Source organism: Octopus sinensis, linkage group LG15 (assembly GCF_006345805.1).
Source record: "Octopus sinensis linkage group LG15, ASM634580v1, whole genome shotgun sequence".
Taxonomy (NCBI): domain Eukaryota; kingdom Metazoa; phylum Mollusca; class Cephalopoda; order Octopoda; family Octopodidae; genus Octopus; species Octopus sinensis.
In genome coordinates, this window is record NC_043011.1 from 7092842 (window position 1) to 7114806 (window position 21965).

The window sequence follows — 21965 nt, forward strand, 5'->3', positions numbered from 1 at the left end:
CATCACTAAACACACTAAACACTATTTATGTTTAAGTGTAGTGAATGAGCCCATCTCATTCACATTATTGTCACCCTTTTGATGCAAACTGAATGAAAGAAGTATATTATTTGTGTATATATAATATGCAGTTATGTAATTATATATTGTTACAAATAAAATGAGAGTGAAGTAAAGCAAGCTGACATGGAGATATATAATCTTAGTATTATTTATGTTGAAGCAATGGGCATACATACACAAATGTGCCCCACTGACTTTGTTTCCTCATAACTTCCAGAAAAAATTTTTTTTAATGAAATTTTTAACAAATAGGCGCAGGAGTGGCTGTGTAGTAAGTAGCTTGTTTACCAACCACATGGTTCCAGGTTGAGTCCCACTGCGTGGCACCTTGGCCAAGTGTCTTCTACTATAGCCTCGGGCTGACCAAAGCCTTGTGAGTGGATTTGGTAGACGTAAACTGAAAGAAGCCCGTCGTATATATGTATATATATAAATATGCGTGTTTGTGTGTCTGTGTTTGTCCCCCTAGCATTGCTTGACAACCGATGCTGGTGTGTTTACGTCCCCATCACTTAGCAGTTCGGCAAAGACCGATAGAATAAGTACTGGACTTATAAAAAGAATAAGTACCGGGGTCAAGTTGCTCGATTAAAGGCGGTGCTCCAGCATGGCCGCAGTCAAATGACTGAAACAAGTAAAAGAGTAAATACACTTCAGATGATGTAGATTCCAATTATATCAGAATTTGTAATGAGAAAAAAATATTTTTCAGGGGAAAGAGAGAGAGAGAGAGAGGGTGAGTGGGTGGTAAGTTCATAAGACTGTGATGGGAGAATGGGTTTTGTGTGTGTTTTTTTTTTCAAATAATATATAAAGTGAAGAAATTATTAGCCAAACTATATTCCTTACTTCAGCGTAACACTCTTGTTCATCAAGAGCTTCGGTCTTTTCATATGATGCCATCAATTCTAGCTGGGCATTTCTTGTTATTTGGCCCCACGAGTGACACCGTGCCAAAATAGCATTGCATATCTGTTGATCGTGCTCTATCATGGCCACATTCTCCTTTTCAAGTTCCTCTATCACCTCCACCCATACTTCACCAGTCTGGCAAGTGGAGAAGGAAAACAAAAAAGAAAAAGATAAAAAAAAGAAACAAACAAAATTATTTAATTAAACCCATTCAATTAATTTTTTTCTTTCTGAATTGTTTGCAAGATATTTTGTGATTTATTTTTCACGAAATTGGTTTTAGTTGGCAGAGGGCCTTCCGAACTGACTCGACAAAATAGCTTTTATTGACATCACGGATAGGAAAGATTGGTCAGAGAGAGAAAGAAAGAAAGAAGTGGAGTTTTTTCAAACCAATATCATAGTTTTTCAGGAAAATCAATGTTTACAGCAAAAATAGAGCTTCTATAAAAAGGGGAAGGGGGCTTTTTTTTAACCCTTTAACATTCAGATTTCTCTGCCAAAATATAAGTTTTATTATTCACATTGTTCTGAATTAATCCTGTATTACCTCATAGCTTTGAGATTTCATTAATGTGACTGTGTATTTTTAGAGTGACATTGTAGGGTTGGTGTGAGAGGTTGGATCTAACCAGTTTGAACATAAAGCAGAAACAATATTTTGGCTGGATATAGGCAGATTAAATGCTAAGGAGTTACACGTATCACTGATAATGAGAAATTAGCAGAATTCTGCTTTACACACCCTTCGCGACTTTTATTTTTTGGAACTTTCAGAAAATTTCTGCAAATTTGTGTTGTACACATCGGCACTGCCTTCATCATCATCATCATCATCGTTTAACGTCCGCTTTCCATGCTAGCATGGGTTGGACGGTTCAACTGGGGTCTGGGAAGCCAGAAGGCTGCACCAGGCTCCAGTGTGATCTGGCAGTGTTTCTACAGCTGGATGCCCTTCCTAACGCCAACCACTCCGTGAGTGTAGTGGGTGCTTTTTACGTGCCACCGGCACAGGTGCCAGACGAGGCTGGTAAACGGCCACAATCGGATGGTACTTTTTATGTGCCACCGACACGGAGACCAGACGAAGCTGGCAACAGCCACGGTCGGATGGTGCTTTTTACGTGCCAATGCAGCAATAAACTGCCGATGCTACAATAAACATGGATATGTCACCCAAATAGTTGCATACCAAGCTATACACACTCTAACAATAACCAATTAAATGTGAAGCCTGAGAAATAGAACTTTGAGCGATTTATCATCATCTCATCCTCATCATTTTAATGCTTGCTTTTCCAGGTTTGCATGAGTCAGACAGTTTATTGAGGCAGATTTTCTCTAGCCAGATGCCCTTCACCTGTTTCCAGGTAAGGCAATATTTCCCCACGACCAGACATATTTTCACAGAAGATTGGAAACAAAGGACAGTGCCTGAAAACACACACATAATGAGGAGTGCTGGTGCTATGGAAAAAGCACCCAGTACACTCTGAACTATGCAAAAAGGAAAAAAAAAAAAAGGAAATTTTCATGTGATTTAAGGGGTATTTAGCTGTTATTTTTAGCACAACTCATGCCCTCCTTGTTTGTCACTCTGACGTATTGATGCTTTTCAATATTTTTCTCTCCATAAACATGCTTAATGGCCTATTACTGGGATTTTAGCTGCCTGTATTTTAAACTGATCTAAAAAAAAAAAAAAAAAAATTCTAAAAATTCTAAAAAAACTTTTTAAAGAATTTCAAGAAATTGAAAAAAAATTTTTTTTTTGCATAGTTGTATGAATTCTCATGTGTAGAATTCAAATTCTACAAAAATTTTCTGAAAAGTCCAAAAAATTTTTTAAAGTTATGAAGGGTTATATGCCATGCACAAAGCAGAATTCCATTGAGAAAATGTTATTACAAGAGTAAACAGGGCAGAGAACAGGCAGAATCATTAGACCACTGGACAAAATGTCTTGGACTATTTCTTCCAGCTCTTCACGTTCTGAGTTCAAATCCTGTCAACTTTGCCTTTCATTTTTTTGAGGTTGCTAAAAGTACCAGTCATATCTGTAGATCAGTGGTTTTCAACCAGGGTTCCGCGGAACCTTAGGGTTCCACCAGTACAGTGCAGGGGTTCCGCAAGAAGTTACAAAACTGCTAAAATCGGCAGTAATTTTTAATTTTCCTGTGCAGATATGTGTGCATAAGACAATCAAATTATTGCACAGGGGTTCCCCGAGCCAGTGGAATGTTTCCTTGGGGTTCCGCTCCAGCAAAAAGTTTGAAAGGCACTGCTGTAGATGAATGCTGCAGCACACTGTACTGGGGTTAAAAACTTGGCTAAAAATGTATGATTTTAATCATTTAGATTCTTCTTCTTCCGAAGGAGCTGGTTACTAACAAAGATACAAAGCACCGTCTTTGGAATGTAGAAAATAAAAACAATGCCACATTTGAAACTGTTTTACCTTTCCGCTTACAAATTCCATCTGTAATGTGCAAGTCTGTTGGTTGGTTTCTGTTTCTGATAATCCAAGCTTATCCAGATTGAAAGTTTGGCATTTACTCATAAAATCAAGTGCTCCAATTATTATTGGTATAAATGTGGATTTCTAATCCTCTATGTATGTGGTTTGTGTCAGGAAAGGCCTCCAGCCATGGCAACCATGCCAAAACAGACAACAGAGCCTGGGATGGTCCTTCCTGGCATTGTCAGCTCCTGTCCAACCATCCAACCAATGCCAGCACCGAAAGCAGATGTTAAATGACGATGATGAAAGAAAAAGAAGCAAAGTTGACTCAGGCAGGATTTGAACCCAGGACACTTACCACCAGGTATTCTATCCAATACTTTAGAGATTCTGCCAATTTGCTATCATGTATAATGAAGCCATGTGGCCAAACACACATGAAGTAGTGGTGTTGATGGTATCAGATGCATGGAATGTAAGGTCAAAAGTTTAACTCACAGACTGAGAAATGCACTGTGATCTTGGGCAAGTCACTTCATTTCATATCACTCCGGTCCCACTCAGCTGAAAATAAGTACCATCCACATCAGGCGGGGAGGGCAGTGACCCTACATCACACTGGTGTCCCACACACAATCGTGGGGAACCAACCCTACATCAGATTCAATGATGGTGGTTGGGGGGGGAGGGGCCAGTCAGCCTGCATCACTCGTATCCTATTGAGCATGAAGGGGGGGGGACACAGCATTTTCACTCAAGCATACACTATGGAGCCAAGGATAATCTCTGGATTAACAAGCTAGAGATTATCCCAGAATTTGTAACATACCCAAGACCAAAAACATAAGATATCTTCTTTATATATATAAAAGTGAAGTTGTGTGTCTGTCTCTTGTGATTTAGATTCCTAACTACTCCCACATTTTGCGGTGCAGTGTAACCAAAACCGGGTATCTTATAGTCGTGATTCATATCGAGCCTTCTGGGTATTAGCACGCGTCTACGATGAGTCTACGATTTAAAAAAAAATTTACCATCATTTTTTTCCATTTTAATGCATTTTTTCGCTATTATATAAGGAAAGTAACTCTCTAAAAATGTCTACGATGAGTCAACGATTTTTTAAAAAATTTACCATCATTTTTTTTTCCATTTTTAATGCATTTTTTTGCTATTTTTTGGCTATTACTCTCTAAAAATGCTTATATAATTATTTCCCTTACAAACCCGAGCAACACCGGGCGATACTGCTAGTATATATATATATATATATATATATATATATATATATATATATATATATATATAGTGCTACCTAACTGGCTCCCGTGCCAGTGGCACATAAAAAGCACCATCCGAATGTGATCGATGCTAGGCCTGCCTGACTGGCCCCTGTGCTGGGAGCACATAAAAAGCACCCACTGCACTCTCAAAGTGGTTGGTGTTAGGAAGGGCATCCAGCTGTAGAAACTCTGCCAGATCAGATTGGAGCTGGTGCAGCCATCTGGCTTTCCAGACCTCAGTCAAACCGTCTGACCCATGCCAGCATGGAAAGCAGACGTTAAATGATGATGATGATGATGATGATATCATGTGATCAACCAGACTATCAGATTTTGTTATACAACTCTGGACACAATGCGCTTTGCATCATTTCAGCTTTTTCAAATGATGCCAGCCTGCTGGTTAGGCAAGCAGGCCAACATTCCCCCCGGATCAAAGAGATAGTTCATCACAGGGTTAGCTATTTACAGCTGAGTGGACTGAGGCAACATGAAATGAAGTGTTTTGCTCAAGGGCCCAGTCTGGGAATGAAACCCACATTCTTGCAATCATTAGTTGTTCAACACCCCTAACTACCAGCCACACACGCACACACGTGTGTGTGTGTGTGTGTGCAGTAATATAGGTAAACTTGGTGACAGGACTAAGTCAAAGAAGATGTATAACAATGAAAAAGGTTGACAAACCTTAAAATCCATGTAATTTTCAATGAGAATCAGAGTGACATGATCAAGAATCGTGAGTCCAGGCAAGTTACTAAAACCTACAAAGAAATATTAGAACAATTATGGGTCTTTTGAGGGGTTTTTTGGAATTTCATGGTTCAGTGAATGACCTAGAATTGTGACACCAATATTGAAAGGCAAACAACAATTTAGATATTATGTTTATAAAGTTAGGCACAAGTGTGAGTAGGGGGTTAGGAGGTCTGCTTCATAATTGGGTGGTCTGGGGTTTGTTAATCACATGGCACCTCGGGCATGCGTTTTCTACCACACGCCCAAACTGACCTGAGACTTTGAGTGGAATTGGTAGGCAGAAACTATAAGAATCTTAAGAATCAGAAACTGTAAGGCGGGGGGGGGGGAGCTGGCAGAAACGTTAGCACGCCAGGCGAAATGCAGTATTTCGTATGCCATTACGTTCTGAGTTCAAATTCTGCCGAGGTCGACTTTGCCTTTCGTCCTTTCGGGGTCGATAAATTAAGTACCAGTTACGCACTGGAGTTGATGTAATCAACTTAAATCCCTTTGTCTGTCCTTGTTTGTCCCCTCTGTGTTTAGCCCCTTGTGGGTAGTAAAGAAATAAAAAATAAGAAACTGTAAGAATCTTGTTGTGCATGCATGTGTGTGTAATTAGAAAAGGGGGGCACAGTGTAGTGAGACAGGCAACCAAGAGTGGACTCAGTTATGGGTTCCATACTCCACTCCAGCATACAGTGTAGCATGACATGGGGCATAAACTCAGGTCAGGTTGAAGTGTGGAACCCTAACCAAAAAATAAGAAAAAATATCAATAAAAAACAGGTGTGGTTTTCTAGAACATACACATGTTTCATCAAAATACCACATTAATTATATAACAATGGTGCAAACATGCATTTCCCCTCTGTTTTGCTTCCATTTGTTCAGACACCAGCTTATCCTTGGCAAGACTAAAGAAGAGGCTGGAAGTAAGAAAGTGCCAAGCAAGTAAAAGTACAGAACCAGAGTGATTGGAGCTTAAGGGCAATACATGAAGAAGAAAAAAATGAAAAACATGTAATAAATCGAAGATTATAATTTATTTTTAAGTTTTACCTAAGACCAGATTAAAACAAAAAATAACAAGGAAAGTTCGTTTGAAAGAAAATTCCATTCAAGGAATTTCTACTTACCCAGTTTGGTAAAAAGACAATAAATTTTGGCCCTCATGTTTTCGGTTACATCCACAATAGCAGGACTGGCACAAAAGGCAGGTTGGAGCACAATGCCTTGCTCTCTTTGGGTCAGACCAGCTAAAGGATTTTTCACAGCTAAAAGGAACAGAAATTATAATAAATATCTTTCCATAGATATGAGGTGCATAGGTGCAGGAGTGGCTGTGTGGTAAGTAGCTTGCTTACCAACCACATGGTTCCGGGTTCAGTCCCACTGCGTGGCATCTTGGGCAAGTGTCTTCTGCTATAGCCCCGGGCCGACCAATGCCTTGTGAGTGGATTTGGTAGACGGAAACTGAAAGAAGCCTGTCGTATATATGTATATATATGTGTGTGTTTGTGTGTCTGTGTTTGTCCCTCTAGCATTGCTTGACAACCGATGCTGGTGTGTTTACGTCCCGGTCACTTAGCGGTTCGGCAAAAGAGACCGATAGAATAAGTACTAGGCTTACAAAGAATAAGTTCCAGGGTCGATTTGCTTGACTAAAGGCGGTGCTCCAGCATGGCCGCAGTCAAAATGACTGAAACAAGTAAAAGAGAGTAAAGAGAGTTCCCTTCTCAACAACATGGGATTGGGTTTCAGTCCCAGTGGGTGGCCCCTTGGACAAGGGTAGTTCAGGGTCAACCAAAACCTTGTGAGTGGATTTGATAGATGGAAACTGAAAAGAAGCTCATCATCCATCCCCATATATGCGGGGCCATCTTAGCAATGATATGGGGCCCCCAGGTAAATCAGTGCTCTGGGCACTTTACTGTTTATTTGCTGACAGCAAGCCACAACAAACATAGATCAGAATTGAGCCCCCAGGACCATGAGGTCAAGCATATCAAAACACTGGGCCCTTTAGCATGTACCGACAGCAAGCCATGACATAGATTAGAAATGTCCCCATAGACTTATATGTCCTCCAGGCCAATCAGTTCGCTGGGTCCTTTGTTATTTATTTATTGAAACCAAGCCATGGGACCCTTAACCCATGTGGCTGCAGAGCAACTACCCAGTGTCTCTGCCTTAAGATGGCACTGCATGTGTGTGTGTGTCTTTTTAAATTTTAGTTTTATGAAAATCCCCTCCTACAAGCTGTGTTGTTAATTTTGTCACCAAATCATCTGATCACTTCATGCCATCAAAGACACGTGACATAAAAGAGTTCTGGTTTCAAAAACAGGTAAGAGATACTAACAGTAAGGGCATACAGCTATAAAACAATGCCTCACTAAAATGTATTCATCTAACCCATGCTAGCATAGAAAAACAAAGGTAAAAACAAATGGACAAAACCTGGTTCATCCAGTTGATACTCATCAGTTTGTGAACTGCTGCACTGGTTTAGACCATGGACTTGAGATTTATTGTTTATTCAACATAGAGAGAAGCAAGCACACACACATGGTCAGGGTCCCTGCCTTTGAAATATGCTTGGTCAGATTCAAAACTTCATGCAATGAAGACCCTAAAAGCCTACATCCCCTAGATAGCTCCCGGGATCCAAGTAACTCCTTCCTTTTCAGCTCAAGACATACCCAAAAATGTTAACTCATTAACTGCAAAATTAAATTTCCTGATTATTCTAGAAATGAGGTGGAATATTTGTATGCGTGGGTGTGTCTTCATGTCTGTGTCTGTCCCCATCATACTTGACAACCGGTGTTGGTTTGGTGATGTTTCTGTAACTTAGCAGTTCGGCAAAAGACACAAACGGAATAAGTATCAGGCTGAACAAAAAATAAGTTGTGGAGTCAATTCATTCGATTAGAATTCCTCAAGGCAGTGCTCCAGTATGGCCGTAGTCTGATGACTGAAATAATTAAAAGATAAACCAAGAATTAGGATTGGTATTTTCTGAAAGTCCTGCTGCCACAATAAACCTGACAGGGCCCTCAACCAGTCAGGGCAGTGGGCTTTCCAGTTGATCCAATCAACAGAACAGCCTGCTCGTGAAATTAACATACAAGTGGCTGAGTACTCCACAGACACTCATACCCTTCACGTAGTCCTCAGGGAGATTCTGTGCGACACAGAATGTGACAAGGCCGGCCCCTCTTGAATTGCAGGTACAGCAGACACTTTTGCCAGCTGGAGCAACGTGAAATGAAGTGTCTTGCTCAAGGATGTACCAGATATCAAACTCACAACACTACAATTGTGAGCCAAATACCCCGAACCACTAGGCCATGCACATTCTTTTATTTGGTTCAGTCACTTGACTGTGGCCATGCAGGAGCACCACCTTCAGTTGAATAAATCGACCTCAGGACTTATTCTTTGTAAGCCTAGTATTAGTCTATCAGTCTCTTTTGCTGAACTTCTAAGTTACGGGGGACATAAACACACCAACATCAGTTGTCAAGCAATGGTAGGGGGACAAACACAGACACACAAACATATAAAATATATATATACACACACATATGACGGGCTTCTTTCAGTTTTCGTTGACTAAATCCACTCACAAGGCTATAGTAGAAGACACTTGGCCAAGGTGTCATGCAGTGGAACTGAACCCAGAACCATGTGATTGGTAAGCAAGCTACTTACCACACAGCCACTCCTATGTCTATATCAATTCAATAAAAAATAATTTCAAACAGGACATTCCTTGTGACAGATAGGTTGAGATATGAAATTGCTTTCTGCAGTCAAAGATATGAAATTTTGAGAGGTCCTGTCTGATTTCCACAGTAAAAAGTGTTAAGTTAACACAAACAAGATACAAATGACAGATTAACACCCATCTCCTATTCAACATGGTTCACTGCTCCTCTGAGTATCGACTATAAGAGTTAAAAAAGGGTAAGAATTCTGCGATTTACCTGAAATTAATCCCATTGAATCTTTTATCACCTCCATTTCTTTTTCTTCTTCCTGCCAGATTCTACAGAAGAGGTGAGGAGCGGTGATGCTGTGTCTAGAACCTCTCCAAATAAGGATGTGTCGTATTGTCTTCTGGTTTGTGTGGCATAGGTCGACCAGAAAGCTTAGGATGGTGCTTCGCATGTTGTGAGGCAAGATCTTCAAAGGAAGAATTTAGCATCATTTTATACGTAGGTAAGTAGGTCAGCCAGATATAGATGGACAAAGAGAGAGAGAGAGAGAGAGAGAGAGAGAGAGAGAGAGAGAAAGAGAGACAGAGAGAAGGGGGAGAAGTATGGAGGGATGGATGGAAACAGACAGACAGACAGATAGACAGACAGACAGACATATAGATAAACAGATAGATAGATAAACAGATAGATAGATAGACAGACAGACAGACAGACAGACAGACAGACAGATAGATAGATAGATAGACAGACAGACAGACAGACAGATATAGATAGATAGATAGACAGATAGATAAACAAGTAGATGGATAAAGACACACAGATCAATAATTAGACATAGATAAGTAGGTAGATATAGACAGACTGAAAGATAGACACCTAGGTAGAGATAGATAGATACAAATATAGTCACAAAACCCTGCCAAAACTGACACAGTAGCCTCGGCTATTGTTCTACTTGTCTGGCTCCTGTCAAACAGTCCAATCCATATTGACAATGATACAGACCGACAGGCATACGTACAGACAGACAGACACACGTTCAGACGTAGGGACAGATACAGATAGATCGATGGAGATTGAGAGACAGGCAGAGAGAGATAACTGGATATTTTTTATTCAAAAGAGAAGGCTTCTGTGCCGGTGGCACATAAAAAGCACCATCCGAACGTGGCAGATGCCAGTGCCGCCTTGGCTGGCTTCCATGCCGGTGGCACGTTAAAAGCACCAACCGATCGTGGCCGATGCCGGACTCCCCTGGCACCTGTGCAGGTGGCACGTAAAAAGCACCCACTACACTCGCGGAGTGGTTGGCGTTAGGAAGGGCATCCAGCTGTAGAAACACTGCCAGATCAGACTGGAGCCTGGTGCAGCCCCTGGCTTACCAGACCCCGGTTGAACCGTCCAACCCATGCTAGCGCAGAAAACGGACGTTAAACGATGATGATGATGAAGGCAGTGCCCATGACACTTTACAAAGTCTTCAAGGCTGGAAAGATGAAAGAAAGAAAGAAAGAAAGTGGGGAAGTTGTCTTTGAATATTAGAAAGAAAAGAATTCCTATAAAAGAATGGATTCTGTTAAAGACAACCAAAGGTACCAAGAGGTGATATCAAACCAGGTGACAGATTAAGCCCACCACTAATCTAAGCCATAGCAAGATTTGAACTTAAAACACTAAGTGTTGGAACAAAAACCACAAGGCATCTGGTTTGATATTCTTACATTTCCATTAATTCACTGCCCTAAGGCGGCAAGCTGGCAGAATCATTAGCACGCCGGGCGAAATACATAGCCGTATTTCGTCTGCCGTTACGTTCTGAGTTCAAATTCCGCCGAGGTCGACTTTGCCTTTCATCCTTTCGGGGTCGATAAATCAAGTACCAGTTACGCACTGAGGTCAATGTAATCGACTTAATCCATTTGTCTGTCCTTGTTTGTCCTCTCTGTTTTTAGCCCCCTGTAGGTAGTAAAGAAATAGGTATTTCGTCTGCCACTACATTCTGAGTTCAAATTCTGCCAAGGTTGACTTTGCCTTTCATCCTTTTGGGGTCGATTAAATAAGTACCAGTTACGCACTGGGGTCGATATAATCAACTTAATGCCTTCCCCCAAAATCTGAGGCCTTGTGCTTCCAGTAGAAAGAACTAATTCACTGTTCTGGGTTGGTACTTTTTTTCCAACCACAAAGGATGGAAAGTAAAGCTGATTTCAACAAGATTTGAACTTAGGACAAACATATGAACAAACACACACATATATGAGGGGCTTCCCCATAGTTTCCATCTACCAAATCCACTCTCAAGGCTTTGGTTGGTATCGGACTAGAAGGATGCTATACAGTAGGACTTGAACCCAAAAGCAAGCTTTTTAACCACACAGCCATGTCTGTGTATATAAGTCTGTGTGTGTGTGTGCGTGTGTGAATGTGTGTGTGCATGCACCTGTGCATGTATGTTTAGCTTTGCATTACTATCAAACTTGACTTACCTCCAAAAGGTCCAAAAGTAGGAAACAGCCTTCATTCTCTAGGAAATGGTTCTCCAAGAGACTGGAACCAACAACTGCACACCTGAAATTCAATATATATATATATATATATATATATATGCAAGCATATATACATACACATATGTACATACCTCTACATATTTATGTGTATATATACATGCATATATGGGTACAGGGCATCAAAAAAACCTGAACGAAATGTAAAATGAGAACATAAAAAAACAAAAATATGGAAAACAAACTTTTTCTCGAACAACGAAAGAAACAAAATCGAGAAATGAGACAGGCAACATAAGGAACAATCCCTTCATCAGTTGTCCCCTGTGTTATCTACTCCATGTTTCGAACGTTGGGATAAGACGCAACTTCGTTAAAACAGTCATTCTCGCAAAGTAAATTAAATAAAATTTGAGATTTGCGGAGGGTTGAAGTGGTAACAAAAACAGAACAGCAGGAACAAAACAGTAAAAACAAATGGTAAGGGCTATTGATATATATATATATATATATATATATATATATATATATATATATTATATATATATATATTAGAAAAAAACCCACCTTTCAATAATGAAAATTTAAATTATACTATTTAGAAAAATTACATATTATAGAAAGATTAAATATAAGTTAAAACATATAACAATGATTAAGTAATATATATATATATACACGTACACACGTTTATACAGATACACATACATATGAACACATCCTATTCAGTTTAAATAGAAAACAGAGGGAGAGGTTTCAATTCACAGCACTACAAACTTCACCCTGTTAATATAACGGGTTGACCAAAATGTTCATTTGCTTCATTAACTTGAAAATAAGTCACAGGATTTAAACATAAAGCAATTTATTCAGTCAATGATATAATTGCCATTTAATTTCACAATCTTTTGCCATCTTTGGAAAGACCCACTATTCCCTGCTCAAATAAATTTCTTCTCTTTACAAATGAAGAACTCTCCCAAATGAATTTTCACAACCTCTTCACAGCTGAAAGTCTTTCCATTTGAAGAATTTTGAAGAGACCACAATAAGCAGAAATCTGAAGACACGAGCTTGGGCGAATAGAGAGGCTGCAACAAAACTTCCCAGTTAAGCCCCAAAGGATGTGTGTGATCTACCATTGTTGTGATGAAAGACAATGCCCCAATAGTTAGCAAGTGCTGGACACTTCTGCCTTGGAGCAGGGAAACAAATTGAAGGTGACAACAGTAGAACCGTTAGCACGCCGGGCGAAATGCGTAGCCATATTTCGTCTGTCGTTACGAGTTCAAATTCTGCCGAGGTCAACTTTGCCTTTCATCCTTTCGGGGTCGATAAATTAAGTAGCAGTTACGCACTGGGGTCGATGTAATCGACTTAATCCTTTTGTCTGTCCTTGTTTGTCCCCTCTGTGTTTAGCCCCTTGTGGGTAGTAAAGAAAAAAAAAAATAATAATAATAATAATAATAATAATAATATCCTGCTAATCCAACCAAAATGGAAGCATAACCTTCTTTGGAGGTTGTTTGTGGTACTTGGCCATGCTTCCTCCATGATTGTTTAAATTTCATGTTATAGACGATCCACTTTTCATCCCATCACCATTCTCTTAAAAAAAGGATTGTTTTCTTCATACATCAGCCACACACACACACACACACACATATACATGCGTGTATATGTATGCGAAACCTCTGACCCAGAAATTCTGAATCTAAAACTGGAAACTCAATCAATGGTAGACATCAACAACCAAAAATTAATCAAAATAAAACTGATTAAGATTGCTCAGACAAGTGGAATAAATCTTTGAGATGTCTAAGGAAATGGTAAAAATATATCATTCAGTACAAAGCCATTTCATTTCTGTTTCCAAAATCCACCCCTCTACATCATGACAATTCAGCCTCACCCTTCCAATCACTTCTGTATGTCAAACCCTTTCTTGCTGTTGGTCAAAGACAGACAACCCCCCCTCACCACCACCACCACCATTTTTTGGTCAACAAACATTAGTTCTTCACTATCTTTCAATTTCCTTCTACTTCTTGCTTCCATTTTCTTTAGAACTACTTCAGTTTGTTTGTTTTGATGTTCATCTTTCCATCCATTGGACAAGAATATATTTTGAAGCAGGGTTTTAAGGCCAGATCCAGCCATCTGTACTGGTGCCGCGTAAAAAGCCCTTGGCCCACTTTGTAAAGTGGTTGGCATTAGGAAGGGCATCCAGCCATAGAAACCATGCCAAAACAGACAACTGGGGCCTGGTGCCACTCTCCAGCTTGTCAGCTCCTGTCAAACCATCCAACCCATGCCAGCATGAAAAACCGACGGTAAATGATGATGATTCGTCAGGTCTTTGAGAAGTACAGAGAAACTGGTCACAGCACCAACAACATCATCATCATCATTACCATTTTAATATTCAATTCTCCATACTTGCATGGCTCAGATGGAATTTGTTGTAGCAGATAACAAATGGCCAGGAGTCCCATCAAGGCACCAACCCACACCTGTTTCTAATTAAGTTCATTCCCCCCCCCCATGGTTGCAAATGTTTTCGAGTTTGGGAATGAAAGACATTGCTTCTGTGACGATTGGTGATGCTCATTTACAACAATCATACAATGCCAAGACAAGGAGACACCAACCCACACGTACACACACACACAAACATGTGTATACACAGTGGGCTTCTTTCAGTTTCCATCTACCAAATCCACTCAGAAGACTTTGGTTGGCCCAGAGATATTATAGAAAATACTTGCCCAAGATACCACAAGCCAGGGACTGAACCTGGAAAAAAGTGGTTAGGAAGCGTCCATGTGCATTTAATATATAAGTACTAAAAATTTAATGAGAAATAAATGTGGAAAGGAGAAAAGAGACAATATTAGTTGATGTATCCATTTTTCAGATAACTCCTGTCATGTTTTGGTTTTATTCTGACCTCATCATTGAAAATTAATTTATCTATTTCATTAACTTCTTTGATTGCTTTATTGTCCAAATTTGGACTGGTTGGGTGGTGTCTTAATTCTGCAAAGTTCCAATTCTTCAAATTTGGTTATTAATACTTTTGATATCAACCAGCCTGAGATCAATCCTAGTTCTTGTTCCAAAGTGATCTAAGTTAACCAGGATTTGAAACCAAACTGCAAAGAATCAGAACAAATATGGTGAGACGTTGTTTCTCATGCTCCACGAACTTGCTACCATCATGTAATGAAGTAAAAATTTGAAAATGCAATCAAATAAGAAAATGATTCTTACCAAACGCAGTCAATGGTGGCCAATATCAAAATATGGTAACCGAGGCCTGAGCTCAGCACTGACAGATCGCATCTTAAGAAACACATTAAGATGTCCAAACCATTGGTGCCAAGTAATTCCTGAAGAACAGAATCAAAGACAAAGACTTTAACAGAATAAAAGAAAAATGTGTTTCGGTGTCTGCTTTTCCATTCTTACATGGACAGGATGGCATGTGTATGGTATGATCAGCAAAAAAGTACTCCATCTGGTAAGAGATAAATATTATTTAATAAGCACAATGTATGTTTTTATGTGCTACTATTAGTTTCATGTGATGAGAGCATGCCAGGCAGTATTTTTTAACACGTCTGGTGCCCTAGCACAATCATCAAGCACTGCTCACATGGCATAAAAAAACTAAAAAAAACAATTCGTTATGCCTAATGATTGTTAGTTCCTTACTACCCACAAGGGGCTAAATACAGAGGGGACAAACAAGGACAGACAAAGGGATTAAGTCGATTACATTGACCCAGTGTGTAACTGGTACTTAATTTATCGACCCCGAAAGGATGAAAGGCAAAGTCGACCTCGGCGGAATTGGAACTCAGAACATAGCAGCAGATGAAATACCACTAAGTATTTCGACCGGCGTGCTAACGTTTCTGCCAGCTCGCCACCTAATGATTGTGCTACGGCACCAGACATGCTAAAAAGTAGTCTGGCATGCTCTCATTACATGAAACTAATAGTATTCTTTTATTTGTTTCAGTAAGCCTAGTTCTTATTCTATCGGTCTCTTTTGCCGAACCACTAAGTTACTGGGAGGTAAACACCAGCATTGTTTGTCAAGCGATGGTGGGGGGACAAACACACATACAACAATACACACACACATGTATGTATATATACACACATATACATATATATATACACAGATATATATACACACATATATACACATACACACACACATATATATATACATGACGGGCTTCTTTCAGTTTCCGTCTACCAAATCCACTCACAAGGCTTTGGTCGGCCCGAGGCTATTGTAGAAGATATTTGCCCAAGGTACCACACAGTGGGACTGAACCCGGAACCATGTGGTTGGAAAGCAAGCTACTTACCACACAGCCACTCCACTTATTTACATCCCTACACAAACACACACACACGCATATATACATATGTGATCTCTTGAGCACCACCAGCAAAAATATTTTTTTCTTCTGTCTTCCCTTCTCTGGATCTTTCCTTCTCCTATGTTTCCGACGAAGAGCTCCGCTCGAAACGTTAAACCCTCCTTCCCTTCTTTCCTGAGCGTCAAATAATACTTTATTTGTTTCACGTCCTCGCGTTGCTGTGTTTTTTTTTGTGTTTTCTTGTTTGGATTAACTTTATATATATATATATATATATATATATATATAAAGTTAATCCAAACAAGAAAACACAAAAAAAAACACAGCAACGCGAGGACGTGAAACAAATAAAGTATTATTTGACGCTCAGGAAAGAAGGGAAGGAGGGTTTAACGTTTCGAGCGGAGCTCTTCGTCGGAACATAGGAGAAGGAAAGATCCAGAGAAGGGAAGACAGAAGAAAATAAATCGCCAACGGTACACACGAGGTCACATTATATATATATATATATATATATATATATATATATATATATATATCTATATATATATATATACATATATACAACAGGCTTCTTTTAGTTTCCATCTACCAAATCCACTCACGAAGCTTTGGTTGGCCCGAGGCTATAGTAGAAGAGACTTGCCCAAGGTGCCATGCAGTGGGACTGAACCCGGAACCATGTGGTTAAGAAGCAAGCTTCTTACCACACAGCCACACATGATTAATTCAGAGCAATGTGAATAGGTATAAGCCATACATTTGACAGAGTAAATCTGTGTTGTAAAGGGCTGGTCCTTTTATTGTACACTAACAGAAAAAACAGTGTGGCCTCCTGTTCTTGTTCCTTGTTTCAGTCATTGGGTCATGCTGGAGCACTGCCTGGAATACACTCCAAGTGACCCTCCCACTCCCTCCAACCCCCTATCATTTATTTGTTTCAATGTCGGTAACATATTCTGGTTACTTTACACTGGGGGATGTAAACAAACTAACACCAAGTGTCGAGTGATGGGAGACAAACGCACACATACACACACACACACACAGAGGATCAGACATGGCTGTGTGGTTAAGAAGCTTGTTTTGCAACCATATAGTTTTGGGTTCAGTCCTACTGCATAGCATTTTGGGCAAATGTGATATACTGTAGTCCTGGGCCAACCAAAGCCTTATCAATGATTCTAGTAAAGGAAAACTGAAAAAAGTCCGTTATATGCATATCTCTCTCTCTCTCTCTCTATATATATATATATATATATATATATATATATATTAGGTTGTCAAGAAATTTCTTGCGGTTTTTAACCTTTAAATTCAGATACACATATCTCGGCTCAAACAAAACTTTATCAATCAAAATAAACACCATCAGAATCAACACACTTTTGCCAACGCGAAACAAGTTTCTTTATGCCAGTAGCGTAAAAATCTTGCGTTCTGGTGGCAATGAAGTCATGTTTGGCATCGTTTTGGTTTTTGAAGCATTTTTCATGCAGGGAGTTTTCGAGATTCGTTAAAAGTGGTGGTCAGTGTGCGAGAGGTCTGGTGAGTATGGTGGATAAGGCAGAGTTTTGTAGCCCAATTCATGCAACTTCTGCAGGGTCATTTGTGCGACGTGCAGCTGAGCATTGTCATGGAAAAGAATTGGTCCTTTTCTATTGACCAATGCTGGCTGTTGTTGTCGGAGTTTCTTATGCATTTCATCCATTTGCTGACAGTACTTCTCCGCCGTAATGGTTTCGCCTGGATCCCAAAAGCTGTGGTGGATGAGACCAGCCGCACACTACCAAACAGTTACCATGACCTTCTTTTGGTGCAACTTTGGCTTCGGGAAGTGCCATGGAACTTCGTCGGCGTCCAACCACTGGACTGAGCATTGTTGGTTGTCGTAAAGAATCCACTTTTCATCGCAAGTCACGATCCAATCGAGAAATGGATCATTCTTGTTGTGTAAAAGAAGGGAAGATGACACTTCAAAACGGCGTTTTTTTGGTTGTCATTCAATTCGTGTGGTACCTATTTCTCAAGTATTTTTGTTTTTCCAATCTCTTTCAAGTGGTTGAAAATTGTCGTATACGTTATGTCTAATTCAGAAGCAAGCTCTCGTACAGTTGTGCGTGGAGTGGCTTCCACTAAGGCTTTTAGTTGATCGTTGTCAACATCCGATGGCCGACCACTATGCTTATCATCTTCAAGACTTGTGCTGTACGTTCATTAGTGGTTCCTGGGCCACACGCATCGTTGATATCGCGGGCTGTTTCAGCAGCTTTTCGGTCTAGCTTGAACTGGAATAAGAAAATTGTGTGAATTTGCTTTTTGTCCATGTTGTATTCAACATTCCGGAAAAAAATGCCCTAATTATTCAAAAAGAAAAAGATTAACACGATTAGATAGAGCGAAAAACGGGCTTTAAAATGATATATAAAGTCAAAGTAATTTAACAAAAATTAATTTTAAAATACGTAATTTAAAACCAAAATTAAAAATTCCACAAGAACTTTCTTGACACCCTAATATATATCAAAATCGATCAACATCAATGGAAATTGTAGCTGTGATACCAGTGCTGGTGGCACGTAAGAGAACCATCCAAACGTGGCTGTTGCCAGCGATGTCCCAACTGGCCTCCGTGCTGGTGGCACGTAAAAAGCACCCACTACACTCATGGAGTGGTTGGCGTTAGGAAGGGCATCCAGCTGTAGAAACACTGCCAGATCACACTGGGCCTGGTGCAGCCTTCTGGCTTCCCAGACCCCAGTTGAACCGTCCAACCCATGCTAGCATGGAAAGCGGACGTTAAACGATGAAGATGATGATATAGCGAGAGAGAGAGAGAGAGAGATGCACATGGACTTCTCAGTCTACACATGCACACACACACATACACTCACACACACTCTTCTCACATACACACACATGCTAGTGCACCTCTTGTTGGGATCACCATGAATTATCTCCCTTTCATTCAACCTCTCTCTTTATTATTATCTCCCTTGCAATCAACCTCTTTTTTTTTTACCCCCCAAGTTGGACCCCTGAACTCAATACTTTTTTTCATTCTCTCTCTACTTATTTCCTCTTATTCCTTTCTGTTGAAGAGAATAGGCTCGAAACGTAAATGACTTCCATTTTGCCCGAGCATCAAACTAATACACTTGCTTGTTATTCCTACACCTGTCTTCACCTTTTGTTTTTCTATAAATTTGAACTATATATATATATATATATAAAAGTGAGGTTGTGTGCTGTTTGTCTCCTACAATTTAGATTCCTAACTACTCTCACATTTTGCGGTGCAGTTTAACCAAAAGCAGGTATCTTATAGTCGTGATTCATATTGAGCCCTTCTGGGTATTAGCGCGCGTCTATGATGAGTCTACGATTTAAAAAAAAATTTACCATAATTTTTCCGCATTTTTAATGCATTTTTGCTCGGTTTATATACGGGAAGTAACTCTCTAAAAATGTATTATTAAATCTCAGAATGTAAAAAGCTACAGTAACATCCTCCCCCCTTTGTGGTTAGCCATATTGAGATGGCTATTATACTTTACATCTCTAAAAATGCTTATATAGTTATTTCCCTTACAAACCCAAGCAACGCCGGGCGATACTGCTAGTATATATATATATATATATATTTATATGTGTGTGTGTGTTTGTCCCCTCACCATCACTCGGCAACCGGTGTTAGAGTGTTTACGTACCTGTAATTTAGCAGTTCAGCTTACAAAGAATAAGTCTTGGGTCAATTTCTTTGAGCAAAACCCTTTAAGGTGACGCTCCAGCTTGGCCACAGTCAACTGACTGAAACAAGCAAAAGAATAACTCATAGCTTTGAGATTTCAACAACGTGGTTATTTTTAGAAATGACATTGTCAGGTAGGTGTGAGAGGCTGGACCTGGCTGGTTTGAACATGAGACAGGGAGATTATCTGGGCTGGATATGTGCCTGTTTCAGCTTTTTTAGTATCTTTTACTTGTTTCAGTGATTTGACTGTGGCCATGCTGGAGCACCACCTTGAAGAATATATTGTCTAATGTATGGACCCTAGTATTTATTTCTTTTCATGAGCCTGGTTCTTATTCCATCGGTCTCTTTTGTTGAGCTGCTAAGTTACAGGGATGTAGACACACCAACACAGGTTGTCAAGTGGTGGGGTGGCGACAAACACATACACGCAAACACACACATACATACACATACACACACGCACATACATACACGCACACATACATACACATACATACATATACACACACACAAACACATACATACACGCACATGCATACACACATACATACACACACACACATACATACACACATACACACACACATACATACACATACATACACACATACACTCACACATACATACACACACACATACTTACATCTACTCACATGGCTTTGGTCGGCCTAAGGTTAGAATAGAAGATACTTGCCCAAGATGCCACATGGCAGAACTGAACCCAGAACCATGTGGTTGGGAAGCAAGCTTCTTACCACAAAGCCACAATATTAATCATTGAGTTCCATTGTGTTGGTAAAGAAGTGGAAAGAAAATTTATTAAATGTTTTACCTTTTATTTCAGTCATTTGACTGTGGCCATGCTGGGGCACCACCTTGAAAGGTTTCTGTCAAACAAATCAACCTTAGTATTGTTTATTTTTTAAAATCTATCACACTTTTTGAGGAAGCTGCTACGTTAGGGAATGTAAACAAACCAACACGGCTTGTCAAGTGATGCAGGGTTGGGTGGTGAGTGAAAAGACAGGCACAAAGGAACGCACACAATTATATATATACATAATCAAAATAAGCAACAAGGATATCCAAGGTAATGTGGTATGATCGTTTCATGCTACTTCATTTTATTACACACTGTAAGCATTACATCAGTTTTAAAATGTCGAGCAATCTTCAGCCACCTTTAGAAATTTTCCAAACGACCGGACAATGCACATTCTTATCCCTAATTCATTTGCCAACATATGACTTAAGTACCATATTCATCTGAATCTAAATTTTGCTGTGTGTGGTAAGTAGCTTGCTAACCAACCACATGGTTTCGGGTTCAGTCCCACTGCGTGGCATCTTGGGCAAGTGTCTTCTGCTATAGCCCCGGGCCGACCAATGCCTTGTGACTGGATTTGGTAGACGGAAACTGAAAGAAGCCTGTCGTATATATGTGTATATATATATATATAAGTGTGTGTGTATATGTTTGTGTGTCTGTGTTTGTCCCCCTAGCATTGCTTGACAACCGATGCTGGTGTGTTTACGTCCCCGTCACTTAGCGGTTCGGCAAAAGAGACCGATAGAATAAGTACTGGGCTCACAAAGAATAAGTCCCGGGGTCGATTTGCTCGACTAAAGGCGGTGCTCCAGCATGGCCGCAGTCAAATGACTGAAACAAGTAAAAGAGTAAAGAGCATATATATATATATATATACACACACACATACACACAACAGGCTTCCACACAGTTTATGTCTAACAAATTACTCGCCCTTACCCAAGGTGAAGTGTTGTGCTGTGGGACTAAGCCCCAAGACTATTGGCTGGTAATATGAGTTTCTTAATCACAAAGCCATGCTTGCTGGTAGAGAAGAAATTCCAAGAAATGTTTTAGATATATTTTCCAAAACAAAAAATTTTTTTGGGGGTCATTATTATTCCTCCTTACCTTTCGATGAACATCAGTTTCGCAGAGGATCGATATAATCAACAAGATGGTCGACTTCATTTCATTGGTTATAGTGATGCTGGGACCGATCTCCATCAGGGATAAAGCCAGCATGGCTATTGAAATACAAGTACAGACAACAACAGACATAATGAAAATGAAGTGATTTCATTTCAGGGA

At 39.8% G+C, this 21965-nt stretch overlaps 1 protein-coding gene across 1 annotated transcript in view; it reads right to left on the reverse strand.

Annotated features, from left to right (window-relative positions):
* The window catches only part of LOC115219873 (cilia- and flagella-associated protein 69-like), a 103907-nt gene that overhangs the window by 22817 nt on the left and 59125 nt on the right, over nucleotides 1-21965 (reverse strand). The window contains exons 13-19 of the mRNA XM_029790171.2: nucleotides 21786-21901; nucleotides 14963-15081; nucleotides 11672-11753; nucleotides 9453-9651; nucleotides 6597-6734; nucleotides 5407-5483; nucleotides 913-1110 (exon numbers count right to left, since the gene is read on the reverse strand). Of these exons, the coding sequence (XP_029646031.1) occupies nucleotides 913-1110; nucleotides 5407-5483; nucleotides 6597-6734; nucleotides 9453-9651; nucleotides 11672-11753; nucleotides 14963-15081; nucleotides 21786-21901 (929 nt within the window). The remainder of the gene's footprint in view (nucleotides 1-912; nucleotides 1111-5406; nucleotides 5484-6596; nucleotides 6735-9452; nucleotides 9652-11671; nucleotides 11754-14962; nucleotides 15082-21785; nucleotides 21902-21965) is intronic.